The sequence below is a fragment of the Ursus arctos genome, unplaced genomic scaffold (assembly GCF_023065955.2).
Source record: "Ursus arctos isolate Adak ecotype North America unplaced genomic scaffold, UrsArc2.0 scaffold_1, whole genome shotgun sequence".
Lineage (NCBI taxonomy): Eukaryota > Metazoa > Chordata > Mammalia > Carnivora > Ursidae > Ursus > Ursus arctos.
Genome location: NW_026622763.1, coordinates 21544115 through 21562261, shown reverse-complemented (window position 1 = coordinate 21562261; position 18147 = coordinate 21544115). Strand labels below are relative to the sequence as shown.

General features: G+C 35.4%; 1 protein-coding gene across 1 annotated transcript in view; it reads right to left on the bottom strand.

Moving 5' to 3' along the window:
• Positions 1-18147, bottom strand: part of THSD7B (thrombospondin type 1 domain containing 7B) — a 576660-nt gene that overhangs the window by 71276 nt on the left and 487237 nt on the right. The window contains exon 16 of the mRNA XM_057306371.1: positions 14305-14455. Within this exon, the coding sequence (XP_057162354.1) occupies positions 14305-14455 (151 nt within the window). The remainder of the gene's footprint in view (positions 1-14304; positions 14456-18147) is intronic.

The window sequence follows — 18147 nt, the reverse complement described above, 5'->3', positions numbered from 1 at the left end:
AAATGCAGCATGGATAAAGACACATCCAATAATAGATGGAAATGAAAGGGAGAGTAGGAATAGCAGTTATGGTCTTAGAATACACTAAAGCATTTGAGCTTGAAGTTTTGTCATAATTAATAAACTCAAGATATCATTACAACTTGCTTGAGGTGATATTTATGATTAAAATATAGCAATTAAAGAAAGCAAAAAGAGTGTAATAGAAAAAGAAAAAATTAGCATTTTCTCTATGGAAATCTATAAATAGTAAATGATTACATAAGATAGAGAAGCTGATAAAAACGATCATTTAGCTCTATAATTGCAGATTTTATTGATAAAAATAGGAATTTTTTAAAAATATTTTATTTGAGAGAGAGAGACAGAGTGAGCAGGAAGGGGAGAGGGAGAGAGAGAATCTCAAACAAACTCTATGCTGAGTGCAGACCCTGACCTGGGGTTTGATCCCAGAATCCTGAGATGATGATCTGAGCTGAAACCAAGTCGGACACTCAAACCAACTGTACCACACAGGTGTCCCCAAAGATAGGAATTTGAGGGAAGAAATAAAACAAGCTAGACATCTTTGACACATAGTGTTCATAATTAGTGTTTTGTTCATAAGTTTATAACAGATAAAAATATATTTAAGGTTTTTTATAAAAATGAAAGAAAGTAGTAATATTAAAATACTGAAATGCCTAAAAAACGCAAGGCACAGTTCATAAAGCCAAAGAAAACAACAGAAATCTCAAGGATACATTTTTTAAAAAGCATAAAACACAACAGATACAAATTATAAAAATTAAAATTTAAACCCTTCTATGAAAAGCCAAAAAATTAATGTACACTTGTAATAAAAATCTTCTCTAAAAGAAAATATAGAAAAAAATACTAAGTGAAGATAACACTTATAACAAAGTAAAGTAGAAAAATCTATGTCAAATGAAACAGAATAACAAGGCAAAGTTCTGATGAAACAAAGATCAATTTAAAATTATTGAAGCAAACATTTATGAAACTTATTGTGCTAAATGACATGGTATTGAACTATAAAAATAAAACCCGATTATAAAAGAAAACTTGACAGAAATACAATCTTAATAGCATACTCTAGCAGACCACTGTCAGTCTATAACTTATCAAGTTGGCTAATGACAAGCATGTATACAAGAATATTAAAAAATATAGAGCTGAATTTTTCCATATATATATATATATATATATATATATATATATATATATATATATGCATCCTAAGAAAGGCAATAACTTATTTTTTCATCCAAGCGCAACAGTAACAAATATTGATCCTATACCAGTCTCCTAAGCAACCCTCAATACATTTTTAAAGCAAATTGAAATAAAATATTAAATAATTAGGAAAGACATTGAAACTTAAGAACTTAAATATACTTGAAAAACAACTAGTCAGAACACGAGGACATTTGTATTTTGGTGGCCTTTTTAGTCAACAGTGAAAATGAGAATACGTCATACCAAATTTAAGGAGTCAATCTCAATTATACAAATATATGGAAAACTAAAGTGTTCAATAATATAATACAGATACTAATATATGCTTAGAAAAAGAAACTCAGTGCTATAATAAAAACTGTGAAAGACTGGATTATTTTTTCTGGGACAGCAAAGACAGTTCACATTAAGAACTTAGGAGGGCACATATTGCATGGTGCACTGGGGGTTATACGCAAATATGAATCATGGAACACTACATCAAAAACTAAGGATATACTGTATGGTGACTAACATAATAAAAAATTATTACAAAAAAACAAAATATGATTTCAGCAATTTATACACACACGCAGAGTAACTGTAATGCACATCAAGTATTTAATCAAGAAAATCTAAAATCCACAACTGATAAAATTTCATACATGTAGAGAAATAAATATGTTACTATCATAGATGGGAATACGAGGCAAGTCAGTCATGGTGCCTGTCATATCCAAATTCCCATTACAGTTGGCCTCATCCTGCCCCCAGTTCTAGCTCAGAAAACAATCATCTAACTTAGCTCATATCAGGATCAGGTTCTGTGTGAACCACCTTGCTGTGTCTTGACCAAAATTCTTCTTTTCTTTTTAAAGATTTTATTTATTTTTTATTTATTTATTTGAGAGAGAAAACACATGCAGGGAAGAGGGGCAGAGGCAGAGAGAAGCAGACTAATCTCAGAGCAGGGAACCTGAAGCAGAGCTCCAGCCCAGGACCCTGGGATCATGACCTGAGCTGAAGGCAGCTGTTTAACCAACTGAGCCACCCAAGGGTCCTGACCAAAACTGCTTTTCCCAGTATTAGCTATGATAAGCAGCTCAGCCAGGGGTCCCGCTCATTCTTGGACTTTCACAAGAGTATACTGTGAGTGCTGTTTAAGGACAAGGAATAGTGGAAGCATAGCTCAGAAATGCAAAGTGAAGCGTAGGTACTAACAGCAAAGAGAAAAATCAGAAGGACAGTGGAAGAGAGATAAGAACTCAAGAGACAATTTCACTGTAATTTGTCTTTTTTTTTTTTTTTTTAATGTAAGTGGCAGTTTGGTGCTCTTAGCTTTAGTTTTTGGTCTTGGTCTTTTGTTCCCTGAAGCCAAAAGAAAAATATTATAAATTATTTATCTCTATATAACAGTCATAATAACTGTAAAATAATGTTGCTGTGAAGCTCAGGAATATGACAAGGATACCCAATAACCAGTAGTGTCATTGATCATGGTTGTTGTGACCTCTGTCCAAATACGGCCTGATAAGAACAATTATACATACTCAGAATAAGGACGCATTCATTATTTGAGATGATATAGTTATATCTCTTAAAATATCAAGAACACAGACCCAAAAAATCAAAGACAAAGTACAGAAGTCTAGTGAAATGAATAGAAACATGGAAAAAATAAAAGAAAACCCAATACTTTGGGCTCCATGCCAGCACTAACATTTAAAGTGGTGCCATTTAAATGGTAATGCCTAAGTATAAACTTAACATAAAATGCCTACATAAAGAAGGCCACAAATCCTCACAGAGATACATAAAAGGAAGGCTGAATTAAACAAAGAAGTACACAAATTGTGAAGATTTTACAAAGCTAGAAGTTGGACACTAACGTTTTATTTACATAATTCTCTATAGTTTTCCATCTACCTAAAATATTTCATGATTAAAAAAGGCAGAAAGAGAGTCCAATCAAGATGGGGGAGTAGGAGGATCCTGAGCTCACCATCCCCCCCCCCACCCCTCCATAGCGACACACCAAAGCTGCAACCATGAATGGAGCAACTCTCTCTGAGTGTGACCTCAACACTAGCAGAAAAGCTCTTACACAGCTAAAGGTTCAAAGGAAAAGTTACATCCAGAAAGTAGGAGGGGCAGATGAGGTCTGGTTGGGAACCAGAACCCTAACACTGCAACCCATAAGCACAAGTGGTATCACAGGCACTGATGTCCTCCCTGAGGAGGGACTCAAGCCCTCATCCCCCCACTCTGGGGACCTGCGTAAGGAAAACTAGCCACCATAACATCTGGCTTTGAAAATCAAGAGGGCTTCACTCTGGGAGTGAAGGGTCCGTGCACACTCCCTCCTCTGAGACTCAGCACAGATGCATCATTGCATCATTGGAAAAGTGCCTAGGCCACTCATGGAAGCAACCTAAATGTTCATCAATAGATAAATGGATAAAAAAGATATGGTATATATATGATGGAATATTACTCAGCCATTTAAAAAATTAAATATTGCCACTGGTGACAACACGGACAGACCTAATGGGTATTATGCTAAGTAAATAAGTCAGAGAAGACAAATACCATATGCTTTCGCTTGTATGTGGAATCTAAAAACTAAAACCAATGAACAAACAAAACCAAAACAAACTCATAAATACAGAAAACAAACTGGTAGTTGCCGGGGGGGGGGGGGGGTGGCAATGAGTGAAATAGGTGAAGAGGATTAAGAGGTACAGTATGTAAGATGTAAAGTATAGGATAGGGAATTATAAGTCAATAATATTGCAATAACTAAATGTTATATGTCACCCATGTATGGTGACAGATGGTAACTGTACCTATCATGGTGAGCTTTTCATAATGTATATAAATGTCATACAACTATGTTAATATAAAACTAATATAATATTGTTTGTTAAGTATATTTCAATGAAAAAGAGAAAATATACTATATTATTTTTTTTATTTTTAACTGGATAGACAGAGGCAAAAATCTTTTCAAATTAAATTCAGATTTAATAGAAGTTTAATAAATACCCAAGTTTCTTTTCCTTTAAAGTTTAACAAAAATGCTTAAAGCTTTATTAGGAATAATAAGATATATAAATAGCCAAAAAAAAAAATAAGTGACAGGAATGTACCTTCTCAAACACTGAAAATATACATTAATATATATTTAAGCTATATGAACTAAAACAGACAACACAAGACTCAAATACTAATATGTGGATGAGAATAGAGATGTCAAAGTGCCAGAAATAGACACACACACAGATACATTTATATACAGTAAGTAACAAATATACAGTATATGATAAAAAGAAAAAGAGACAATTAGATATTAAATGAATTCAAAGAGAAAGTTGTATGTACTTTAAATTGAATTTCAAAAATCTAGCAAAATACGCCATACACATGCATTATGTGAAAGACTAAAATTGGTTCAAGTATATGTTAACCTACTAGAATTTAAATAAAAATTTGAAAACAAAGAGGATTTAAAAGAACATAACTGTACAGGAAATTGGAAGGATTTTCAAAAACATACTATTGGACAATATTCTGGCTCAAGATGTGTTTAAAATTTTAAAGATTTCCTGTATTTTAAAAAATTGGTGCAGAGCAAAGAAAAACTTGGAAACCTTTTATATGTATTTTTCCAAGTAAATATATTAAATACAATATATTAAGATGGGAAAAATGAGAGAGATAGCTATCCTCATCCAATTAAAATAATGATAAACTATAACCAAATAGAGTTTAAGAATAAATGCACATTTGAAAGTTAGAAGCTCTATTTTAAAATCAGTATTTATAAAGGACGAACTCTAAAAATTCTATCAGTAACACTAAAAAGCATTTGATAAAACTAGTCATTTCTGAAAACATATTTATGTATAAACAGATATAGTTCCACATAGGTTAAAAGAAATTGAGAGAAAATTTTTAAATGTGAGAAAAAAATGGCTCAAACATGTTACGCTTAAAACCATGATAAGACTAAAATTATTTTTTTATTTTTTAGCATTACTTAGAAAGTTCTTGCTAACAAAATGTCTAGAAAAATAATACAAATATAAAAAAAAGATAAATAAAAATAATTATTGGCAGATTTTGTGACTGTATATACGTTATAGGATTATATGATGAGGAAAATCTAAGAATGTAAAATAAAAAAAGCCACTGGTAGAATAAGAAAAATTAGAAAACATAGTAGATGCAAGATGCTCATAAAACACAAGTTTAATTAGACCCTAGTACTAACCAGCAGAAATGCACATGCAGAAATAAAACATTAACAGCGATGCAAATTTTGTTTGAATAGGACCAAAAAAACCCAAAAAAAAAACAAACAAAAAACAACAAAACAACAAAACCCTCATGAACAAATAAAACCATACCTAGAATATAAAATACAGTCAATGGAAGAATATTTGGAATTTAAGAGGAAAGCCTTTCTCATACCGCACACAAAACTAAATGCCAGATGAATTAGATATCCTTATGTATTTGTTAAGAAATAAAAATATTAGAAGTATTTTAAAAATAGTAACTCAATTTTTAAGCAAGAAATAACTTAGTTTCATGGAGGCTAAATACTTTTTTATGGCAAGAGATACCATAAATTGTGTTAAGATTCAACTGAGAGAGATTTGGGTTAAAGATTGAAGACGGTACACAACTCCTTCTGGAAATGCTGCCAATATGATATTCGAGGGATTAAAATGAAAGTAAAGAAATTTGTTTTTAAAGGTACACAAATGACTATGGTGATGACGTTAATGTGAGGGTGTAAAAGGCAAAAAATTAAGAAACTGTAAACGCAATGTGATAACTGCCTTAGCTGACCCGAGAGTACTGAATCCCAAACTAACAACGGGTAAAGGCGAAATAAATTTGTTCTGGACCAGCAAGTACATCTGAAAAAGGAGGCGAAATTAGGGCTCGAAACTAGAGTACTCTTTGAAAGTCTGTTTTTGAAGTAATTAGCCTCACCTTGTAGCCTCTGCCCACTTAGCATAGCCAGATGCTTGCCTTTCTCAACTCTGGCTAAAGACTAGACCTTTATTATTTAAAAAAAGGTAAAACACACTATATGCTAACTAGAATTTAAATAAAAATTTGAAGAAAAAACTTGGAGACAGACAAAATTAACCATTTTACGTCATCTTTTTGCTAACAAATTGCAACAGAGATAACGTGAGCTTATTCAACCTTCAGTAATCCTTGGTAGAATATAAGTTTCATATTTAATGCTTATTAAAAAATAAATTAAAAAAACCAAAACTTAAAAATAAAAAAAAAGGTAAAACAGAATTCTCTGCACCAGGGAGACTAGACATAATTGAGCATAAAGCCAACATTTGGAATATAAAAGGATGAGGTGAAAGGCTGCCTATATAATAAACATTTAGACCTCTAGCCTTTTCTCCTACTTGGTTCTCATAGTATTGTCAACCAGGATTATATGATCCAGATAACATTATCTGAGGACTACAGCCATTCCTAGATTTCGAATAAGTTCAGCTATTACTTCCTTAAATATTTTTCTATCTACCCCCTACTCTCCTTCAAGGCCTCCAATTACAGTTGCATGAAATCACTCGTTCGTGTTCCTCAATCACTTCATCTCTACTCTTTTTCTTTCTGTCTTTTTTCTTTGCTTTAGTGTAGTTTTATTACTATGCCTTAAAGTTCACTTATCCTTTCTTCTGCAAAGTCTAATAAGTCTTTACCCCCATTTCGTACATTTTTCATTTCAGGCATTATATTTTAAATCTCTAAAAGTTACATGTTGTTCTTTTCAGTATCTTCTATTTCATTCCTCATGTTCATATTTTCCTTTAAATTCTAGAACATACTTAAAATATTTGTTGTTAAGTTCCTTATCTTCAATTTCTATAATCTCTGCTATTTCTGGTTCTGCTTATATTGACTAGTTTTCCTCTAGCTTATGGATCACAATTTGTTGCCTTCTCATACATATTATAAGTGGGTATAAGATATATGCAGAGAAATGCAAATATTATAAGAACTCAGCTCAATGATTTCTCACAATGTGAAAACATTTGTATAAGCAGACCAGAGCTCAAGAAACAAATATTACCAGTTCTACCACCTAAGCCCCTATTATGCCAATCTAATCCATATAAACCCAATGATATTCCATCATTGCTTGAAGTATAAGTTTTCTGCCCTAATTCTCTTTGAACCAGTCTTATAGTCATGCTGGTTTAATTATTAAGAAGTTAATTAATTTGACACTTTGTATAAGAGTCATGTTTTTAATTTTCTATAATCATACTCCTACAAGGTATAAACAAATAACATGGTTATGTTTTGCTGTCATTGTGATTAGTCATTATCTCCTAGAAAGATATACGGAAGTATTTATGGATGAAATGATATGACATGTAGGTTATACTTTAAAGTCATCTATTGGAGAAGGAATATGAAGTGGAGGAGAAAAAATGATTATATGTAGATAATTACTGAAACTGTGTGATCACTGTTGTCGCTGTATAATTAATTTACAGGATTATACTATTTTTTGAGAATTTCTATTTAAAAATATCTTTTAAATAGAGATAAAGATAAGTAGAGTAGAGGCAGACAGGGAGAGAGACAGATACAAAGAGCAATGGAACCCTTATTTTTTATTCCAAATTGGTGATGGTGTGATTCAAAGAAATCACACTGCATAAGAAAGAATAACAAACAAATTAAATTTTAAAAAGCTGGAGCAGCCCAGAGACTGCCTTTACAGGATTGTCACTTGCAGCTACATTGCATGAAATGAGGCCCCACTCTGCAGGGCCTAATGTAATTCTGGAAGTAAGAACGGTTCTAGGTTATATTAAATCTCACTGCACACTGGGGTAAAATACTCCACAAATCTCTGAGTAATCAATTATTGGCTTCTGATAAAGAGCCAATATCAATTTAACAAAAACAACCAGAGTTTGCCGTCCAGAATAAAGAAAATTATCATCATTCTCCTCTGGCATTCAGTTGTGAGTCAAAGAAAGCACTAGGCAGCTTGAGGGTCGTGACCATTAGATATGCCCCCAGAGACAAATACAGGTTGTCACCTGCATGGTATAGACTGAGGAGAGGTTGATAAAGTGCTTGGAGGTAAATAATACTAGCAGTGTATGTTGGGGTACATTGTTTCCCTGGAAACATAACTCTTATAGAGTGCCGTTTCAGTGCTAAGGTACTGAAAATGCTGAGTTGCCAGTAATAAAATGTCACTGTTGACAGCCTTTACCAAAAATAACATTGGAGCACAATGATAAAAATAAGGTTTTTCTTTTTTTCTCTTTTTTAAAGATTTTATTTTGTTGAGAGAGAGAATATGAACAGAGAGGGGGCAGAAGGAGAGGGACAAGCAGACTCCCCACTGAGCAGGGAGCCCCAAGTGGGGCTTGATCCCAGGACCCTGAGATCATGACCTGAGGCGAAGTCAGATCCTTAGCCGAATGAGCCACACAGGAGCCCCCAAAATAAGATTTATCTTAACCCTCAAATGCTTAATTCTGGAGGACTTAGAAAATTCTTCTACATTTCTCTTTCTCTTTTAAACACGTTTCTTCACCTGGAAGAGTAATGGTAGTGTGTATCTGTCAGTCTATTCTTGTATTGCCTTTCACTAGTGTATCCTGCACACACAGAGTCAGAGGAAAATGCATAGAAATATGAAGTCTTTTGGAAGCGTAATATTAAGACCATAAAAGAATCCAGATTCAATTGCACTTCAGCCCTATATAGTTTCTTTGCAAAATTTTCCTTTGTGATGCTTCTTCAGAGGTTGTCCTGGTGATAAGGCAAAGATTTAGAGTCACTGTCTGATCATGAGGTTGCACGCAGACCACCATTTAACGAGTCTCTAGTTCCTACAGTGTAAGGGGATGCCTGACTGTAGCTCTAACTGGCTTTTGATGCGTTCAGCTGGACGTGAATCCATTAAGGTTCAAGTAGGTTTGCTAAACTTAAGTCATCTTTCTGGAGAGGGTTTACGAAAGCTTGCTTCTGTAAAGTATACATCAGTTTGGAAATTCGCCTCCAGGATCCTCTTTGCTTTCTCCTATCAACATTATTGTTTAAGAAATTCCTTTGTTGAGCTTTCAAAGAGAGTCACAAATAGAAAATCCATATTACTCAATGGCAAATTTCTGCAAGGATTGGCAGCATACACGAAGAGAACTGCATATTCTTTTAGATATGTCAAGGGCTGAGCAGTTTCTGAATTTAGATATTTATAAATCTCTCTCTTGAATATATGATTGTATGAATAATACTCATCAGCATAATATGAAGAATAAAGATTAAAATGGGCAATAATTAAGATTAGGTAGACAAAAGATAAATCCTCGGTAATAAACAATGAACTATTATATAAATGTTATGTCGTATGTACACATGCACATGTGTATTTATACACATATATGCATACCTTTCAAGAGTGAACACTATTGCAAAGGTTTTTAAATGTACAATTTCATAAGCTTCCTTTCCCATTAAAGCATTCTAGAGAAGTGAGCATATTGGAGTCAAACAAGAAATGAGATGTGTGTGTGTGTATGTGTGTGTGTGTGTGTTGTGGGAACATGAAAAAACAAGAACATAAAAATAAGTGAAACACATAGTTTTCCATTTTTTTTTTTTCAAATTCTGCCTTGACTTGTGTTTGTTTTGCTTGATCCATTTATAGTCTCCAGTTCTTTCCAATACAGTTAACATGATCCCAACACAATTTGTAATGCCTTTGTCTTGTTTGCTCTTTGGTATGGTCTGCAATTGGCAGTCACTTTAAAGTCAGTGACCCATTCATTTAAAGTTATCTTTCTGATGCTTTTTTTGGGGGGGACTGCTATCAAATTAGGCATAAGTTATTTTTCAGCATAGGAGGTGACATTTTATTTCTGTAAGATCATATAATAACCCATTTTGGTGAAAGAAGGGATATTTCCTGTATGACTTAGAAAATATATAGCAACCTGTCTTAGGTTTCCCAATCACACTGTAAACAAGGCAAGGGGGAGCTTTGGTTTGCTTCTTCTTCTCTTTTTTTTTTTTTTAAACCTGTATTAAGTAATACTCTGTACTGTTCACTTTATAAACATTATCTCTAATCTTTAAATAAACTTTCAGGGGCTCCTGGGTGGCACAGTCGTTGAGCATCTGCCTTCGGCTCAGGGCGTGATCCCCGCGTTATGGGATCGAGCCCCGCATCAGGCTCTTTCACTGGGAGCCTGCTTCTTCCTCTCCCGCTCCCCCTGCTTGTGTTCCCTCTCTCTCTGGCTGTCTCTCTCTGTCAAATAAATAAAATCTTAAAAAAAAAATAATCTTTCAGAAAAACAATGATCTTTGTCCTTATTTTCCTGATGAGGAACCTGTAGCTCAGAGGTTTAAGTAACGTGTTCACAGTCCCACAGCCAGCAAGTGTTCCTGGGCATTAGATCGCACGCTCTTTTGTGACTCCTTTTCTTTCCCTCCTTGGCAAACTACTCAAATGAAGTAGATTACGCCACTTAGAAGTATCTTCCTTCACAAATACAATAACCAAAGTAAACCAGGAAAGGGGACAAGAGATTTTACAGGTTAGCATATTCTCTAGGACAGGAAACACGGATTTTGTCTCTTTTGTAGTGGTTAGGGGTTATGTACACGGGCTTACGTAGTCACTGTGCCTTTTACTAGCTCTTTAATAGCAGCAGGTTACTAACCTGGGACTCTGTTTACTCATCTATACATTGGGGGAATAATAGTACCAATTTTGTAGTGGCATTCTGCAGATTACGTAGGAAAATAAATATGAAGTGCCAAGCACATTGGCACATGGAAAGCATCTGCAGATATAAGCTAGGTAACCAGTTAATACTAATGTTGACTCAATATTCAACAAAGAGTTGTGATTACGGTGAGGTTGAGAAAAAATATGGCTTGAATGTAATGGCTGACAGCCTTGTGACTCAAAGTGTGTTTCCCGGAATAGCAGAATCAGCATCACCTGGCCACTTTCTAAATGCCAACTTCTGGGCCCCACCCAGATGTACTGAATCAGAATCTCTGGGACGGGGCAGAGCTGCTGTGTGTTTTAAGCATTCCAGATGCTTCTTATGTGTGCTACTGTTAAAGTCACTGACGCAGAAGTTAGCAAGTATACTTAATCACTTTACATATTGTCTACCACTTTATTAGTAAACACTGTGTGAACTGATAAACACTGCTACTCAGTTATTGAATCCTTTGTGACCCATACACAGTGTGCACTTATAAAGATGCTGAGGACTACGATTCCTTGGTAGCAGCGATGGTCTGTCATATACGTTTGGCCTCAGAGTGTAGGACACATACTGGGAATTCAAGGCATAGTTTTACTTGATTAATTGGTTTTGCTAAGTTTCTGTTAATTAACTGGCAAATCTACTTACTTTACTATGTTTAAAACATATTAAGCTTATTTCACATTAAATATAGATTTTATAGCTAAATCAAAATATAAATTTCAGAGGACTTCATAGATACATAAGAGAAACATATTTTTGTCTCAGAAATATCCTGAGTTTGTTTTTCAGTGGGGGAGTAGGGTGGGCTTTTGTTTATTTGTTTGGTTATGTGTTTGACTCTGAAGAAGCACCGTGGGAAGAAAAAGATCAAAGAGAAACATGGTGAATTGGTCCTATTAATACATGTCACACTGCATGGGGACTATCAAAGGGGAATTTGGTAAAATAATGGCCGATATTTAGATCCATGAATCAGAACATGCTATAGAGAACAATTACACAATAATTGTTTTATTTTTCTCAGAAAATGCACATTGAAGTGCTAATTAAACTTCAAGCACAAAGAGCCAGATTGCTAACTTCGCTATAATCATGATCGTGATCATTGTCAAGTACTGCTTAAGCACCTATGATGCTGGGGTATTATGCTAAGATGCTGCAATTTTATTAAAATTATGTAACGTATTTAAGAGATGGGGAAATAATCAGGTATGGGCCCTGATTACCATTTTTTTTTTTCCATTTGAGAGTCTTTATTTACACTTGAGAGCAGCGTGGCATATGAGAAAGAGCTAGGCCACTATGGTCAAATGGACCTGAGTGACTGGAAAAATGTCTATCATCACAACGCAGTGTTATAAAATTCCAGCACAGTGCTTATTACATAAGATGTGCTTACTGAAAGTTATTACTGTCGTCATAGCTATGATGATGATGATGATGATGAAGATAATGTGTCTTTGCAGGTGCACAAGCACTCGACAGGCCAACGCTCTCCCTTCACGCTGACAAGGAAGTAACTGCCTATGTCATCTGAAACGTTTTCTCGGTCTCCAGTTTCTAAATGCTCCAAAAATAGTGTAATTATGTTTGGAAAAGTAAACCTGAAAGGAAATTGCTTCTTAGAAACCCAAAGAAATAAACACAAAATGCCAGGCCATCACAACATTGTATAAAATGCTCCTATAACAGACATTTTAGCTCAGTAGCCAGAATCCTTGACTTAAAAGGGCAACATTTTCATTGAAAAGTGGTTATAGCTTAATGGAGTTTACTATGAGCAAATTAGAAAAAAAGCAAAGAGAGTAAGATCGTGACCTCTACACGTACTTAGTCAGATTGCTAATTCTGCAAGTCGATTAATCAAGAATGGATGCTGCCACATTTGCTGAAGTGTGAATATATGCACCTATGACTACACATACGTAGTCATGAAAGAATCAGACCACTAACTTGCTTTATTCTTAAAATAAATGCTACATCTTAAAGAAAAGGATGGTTCCTTTAATCCACTTTAATTCATCCAAGGACGCAAGAGCAAAGGCTTTGGCTTCATCAGACAGTTCAGCCTACCTGCATCACTTATTCAGTGCAAGCTACTTAGCCTTCCTGAAAATCAGTATCACCATCTGTACAATGGGACTGATAATAGTGTGTACTTAGTAGGATTGTTATGGGGACTAAAGAGAATAATTTTACATGTCCTTTGCATGTAGTTAGTGCTCAATAAGTGTTAACTTTTATTATAAATTACACACAAAATAAGAAGAACCAACATTCCCTTCCTACAAATTACCCTTAATTAATACCTCTTCATCTTAATATTGTGTTGTCCTAGCCCCAAAAACAACTCAACAAAGAAAAAATAATAACAAAGGGAAATCTCTTTCAGGAATAGAATTATGGAAATGTCAAAGATAAGATTGAAAAAATTGATGATAAATCAAGAATTCAAAACTGCAAATAGAGGATATTAACTGATTTCAAAAATATTTTCCATTTCCATACAAAGATATTACACTATCTTACCACAAATTGTATTACCACTGAATTCAGAGTAAACCTAAGTCTCCCTTCCTAATGTTTGGAGCCATATAACATATTCCTTATCCTCATTTTCTCTTTTAGCTGTTTAAGCTGAAATACAAGTCTAAAATATCAGACTTTAGCTTCTGAGAATATTAAGTGGAACCATTCTATTTGAGGAATATTTATTTTTCCATAGTCACGTTATGTTTCCATTTTTTTAAAAAAGGAAAAAAAATAAAGGCAAATGGTTTAGATTTTTAAAAAGGGTTTTTTTTTTTCTTTTTTGTCAGCTTTGGAAGAAGAACATGACAAAAGAACACCTCATCTTTGGGAAAACAGCAAAAGGCAAAAACATATCATCACGAACAGAAGCTAAATTACACAGTAGAGTTGAGCTACTAAGATATAATTGATTCTGCCAGGATAAAAATGGAACAGAACCACGAGATTATAATGAGAATCATTTTGGTACTAAAGAAGACCCCTTCAACAATGGGTGTGCATTCGAATCCTAGTGTGATCATTATAGGCTCATTTTCCTTGTTCGTGTTCCCATGATAAAGGCCTTAAAAGAAGCACTGGCATTTTAAATTGCTCAGTCTCGCTTGCTTCAATTTTTTTTTCTTCCTTCTTAGGTAAAATTATATTCTTGTGTTACTAGAAGAATGTTTTGGAGAGCAAGTACTCTGAATATATCGTGGCCAACAGTGAAGGCAGCGCTGGAGGATTAGGGTGATGACAAGGGAAGAGAAATTACCTGTGGGCATTTGCTCCAAGGTCCCCACTCGGACATGACACATTCACTGGGACACAGAAGAGAGCAGGACTGGGTTTCCGGGGGAATTTCATCCTGGCTGCACAGGCTGTTATCCACGGCTCCCCCTACACTATCAGCAGCATTCACACATCTGCAAGGCAAGACCAAGGATGAAACAGTGGAGACTTAAAACAGTGGAGAATAAATTTAAAATAGTTATACCATAGTTACTTACCCCTCAAAGATAATTACACATAAAATAAAACCGGCAGAGAAATCAAAGGGGAAAAAAGTTCCATCTTCAGCCATCTGACCTTTATTGAGTGCTAACCCTCCAGTTAGCAGAGCGAGAGAGAACAATGGGAAGACTGAGGTCCACTGCCATCCTTGAAGAACTCTCCATCTCACGAGACCTACGCTATTTTTACTCAGGTCCAGCACAGAGTGAATTTTCTTTTTACTGTAACAATTCTTAAAGGCTCTTCTCTGAACGAGTTCATCACTTTGTAATAGTGAGAGCCTTCCTAGTTTCTGTGACTCTAAGACTTTTCCTACACTTCTATCTCACATCAGCCAAATAATCTCTGTCCAGCACATCCGAGGTCATGGCCAAAGACTGTGAAGCTTAACCGAACGTGTTTTTCTTTCAGGTATTTTCTGCATTTCAGTAAGGAATTTTGGTATCATAAACCAAAGGGCAATATGTAAGCTTTTCCATGAAGCATCTGAACACACGGTATACAGATGCTTGCCCTAATCTGTATCGGGCTTTGAGATTATTTGAGATAAGTGCTGGCAAAGGCCAGACGCTACTGATTCAAAATCAAACCAAAACCAAAGTGTTACACCACTATATGTCCACTAGAATGGCTTCAATAAAAAATACAGAAAACATCAAGGGTTGGCAAGAACATGCAACAACTGTAACTCTTCTCACTCTGCTGTTTGGAGCATAGACTCTTTGGAAAACTAGTAGGCAGTATCTACGAAAGGGCAATACATACATATCATGTGACCCAACAATTCTATGCCTATTTACATACACAAAAGAAATGTGTATGAATGTGCACGAAAAAAGAAAAATAAACCTGATAGAAAGTATTCGTATTAGCACTGATCATAATCATCCAAGCTAGACAGAGTCCAAATATTCATCAAGGTCAATAGATAAATATATTGTGGTAAATGGTGGGAATGCATGAGCTACTGTCACATGACAGAGCATGGGTGGAGCACAAAAATTGAATGCTGCACAAAAGAAGCTAGACTCAAAAGAATATACTGTATGATTTCATTCATAGAAAGCAATAGGCAATATTCATCTATGCCGTCAGAAGTCAGAATAGTGGTTACCTATGGGGGAATGGGTACTTACTACTAGGGGCTTATGGTAGTCCTGGTAATATTTTGTTTCTTGGCCTCTGAGCTGGTTACACAGTTGCATCCCTGTTGTGAAGATCATTCAACTATACCCTGTAAGTGGGCATTTCTCCGTATTTATATTAAATCTGTTAGAATTTTATGTTTGAATTATTTTTTCAAAAATGATTAAGAAAGACTAGCTACATGCAAGCCTCTTTTGTGAGGCATGGAATACAAGCTTAGTATTTGTTAATAATAATTCATTTAGTAAATATTTTTGGGAGCTGACTGTGTATCAGGCCCTTGCCTGGCTGCTGGAGTACAGACCAAAAAAAAAAAAAAGAAAGAAAGAAAAGAAAAAGAAAAAAGAGATAAGATCCCTATTGTTATGACACTTTTCTTCCAGTGATAATAATCAAAGTGAAGGTGACAATGACAATGAGATAAGTGGTGCCATTTGCTGATCTGATCACTTGAGACACAATGCCACAGTCAAGGAGGAAGCGTTTTAAGACAGATATGATGGAGAGCTATTGGTGCCCCCCAAATCATGCTAGGCTAGAATGAATTATCCTATACATTAGGAGTTTCTTTTATACATACAATTTTTTTTAATTCAGGAAAATTGCAAAGTCGTCTATTACCTTGTATAAAACAAAGTAAGCTTTATGAGGTGCCAAGTAATGAAAAACTGTACCTTGTATAAACAAGGTTAACACAGAACAGAAGAGGTAAGTAATGTCTTCTAATATAGGGCGGCACGGTATAGAGTCATCTATGGGCTGCAATTTCTTTTGTGGTAATAGTAAATAGTGGAAAGAGGGACCACGAAATAGCTTATGTGTCTTGTTCCGGACAAACGTAAAAGCTGGAAATTGCTTTCCTTCTTGCCTGCACACTCTCTGGTGATGTCCTTTTATTACTTCACTGAGAAGAAGAGAGAAGACTTCTGGTCAGTGGTGTCCAGTTGAATGTATGCATTTGTTATATTAGTCATATTAGTCACTCCTAATATGCCACAAAACAATCGTAAGGAATTTGTTACAAAAAACACAAAAAACCCCACAAACACAGAAAACTCCAAAACCCAAGGTGGGGGGAATGGCATTACCTTACAAGGACAAAAAACATGAGAGAGGACAAAGACAACAAATGGAAAATAGATGAACCAGAGGTAACTCACTTAGCATACCAAGACAGCTGAAATACTAAGACTTCGAGGAGAAACAAAGAAAGTAACTCCATTTACACCACAGAACACATCAAAAATTCAGGAACTTGTGGCACTGAGTACTTCTGGAAATGTGGATGAAGGTGATGCTGAAAAACTGGAAGATTTACTGAAAGTATGTTTAAGAAGTACCTGGGCCCTCGGATCTCCCATAATCCACAGGGCTAGGTGATGCCCCCACCCCAGAGGTAACTGAAGGTTTATTATCTGGAGAGGGTCACAAAAAGAGTCATTCTTTGGACTAGAGAACACATGGCTCACTTAAGGATGAGAATATCATATCGAAAACAAGGGTTTAAGTACAAGTTAACACACTGGAACAATTTTCACAAACCTAGTGGTTTAAAGAATGAATATTATTATTTTATTATTTTGTAGTAATAGATTCTGTAGTATAGAAATCCAACATGGATCCCACAAAGCTAACATTAGTGCTTTGGTAGAGCTGGATTGCTTTCTGGAGGCTCTAGAGGAGATACCACTTCCTTACCTTTTTCCAGATTCCAGGGGCCACCCGCATTCCCTGGGCATGGCCCCATTCTCCATCTTCGAAACCAACAGACTTGCATCTGTGATCACATTTTCCTCTTTCTCTCCCATTCCTGTTTCATGTTTAAGAACCCTTGTGAATAAACTGTCCCTGCCCAGACAATTCAGAAATATCTTCCGGCTCAAAATCCCAACCTAATCCCATTTGCAAAGTCCCTTTTGCTATATAAGGTAACAGATTCACAGATTTCAAGGATGAGAATGTGAACATCTTGGGGGGGGGGGGCACAATTCTGTCTACTACATCAACAACCTTCTTCCATTAGGTTCCCAAAACACTGGCTGCTAGGATGATCTACTTCATGCATAATTTATGAAAAGACTTTTCTGGGAATTCCAACAAGCCGAAGAGTAAAGACTTAAAAAGACTGAAATTAGGAAGATTGGTAGGGGAAGAAAGGGATAAAGAAAGGGGGGGTAATCAGAAGGGGGAATGAAGCATGAGAGACTATGGACTCTGAGAAACAAACTGAGGGCTTCAGAGGGGAGGGGGGTGGGGGAATGGGATAGACCGGTGATGGGTAGTAAGGAGGGCACGTATTGCATGGTGCACTGGGTGTTATACGCAACTAATGAAGCATCGAACTTTACATCAGAAACCAGGGATGTACTGTATGGTGACTAACATAACATAATAAAAAAAATTAAAAAAAAAAAAAGACTGAAATTGAAAATGTTCCCAAATGAAAATGCCCCTGCAG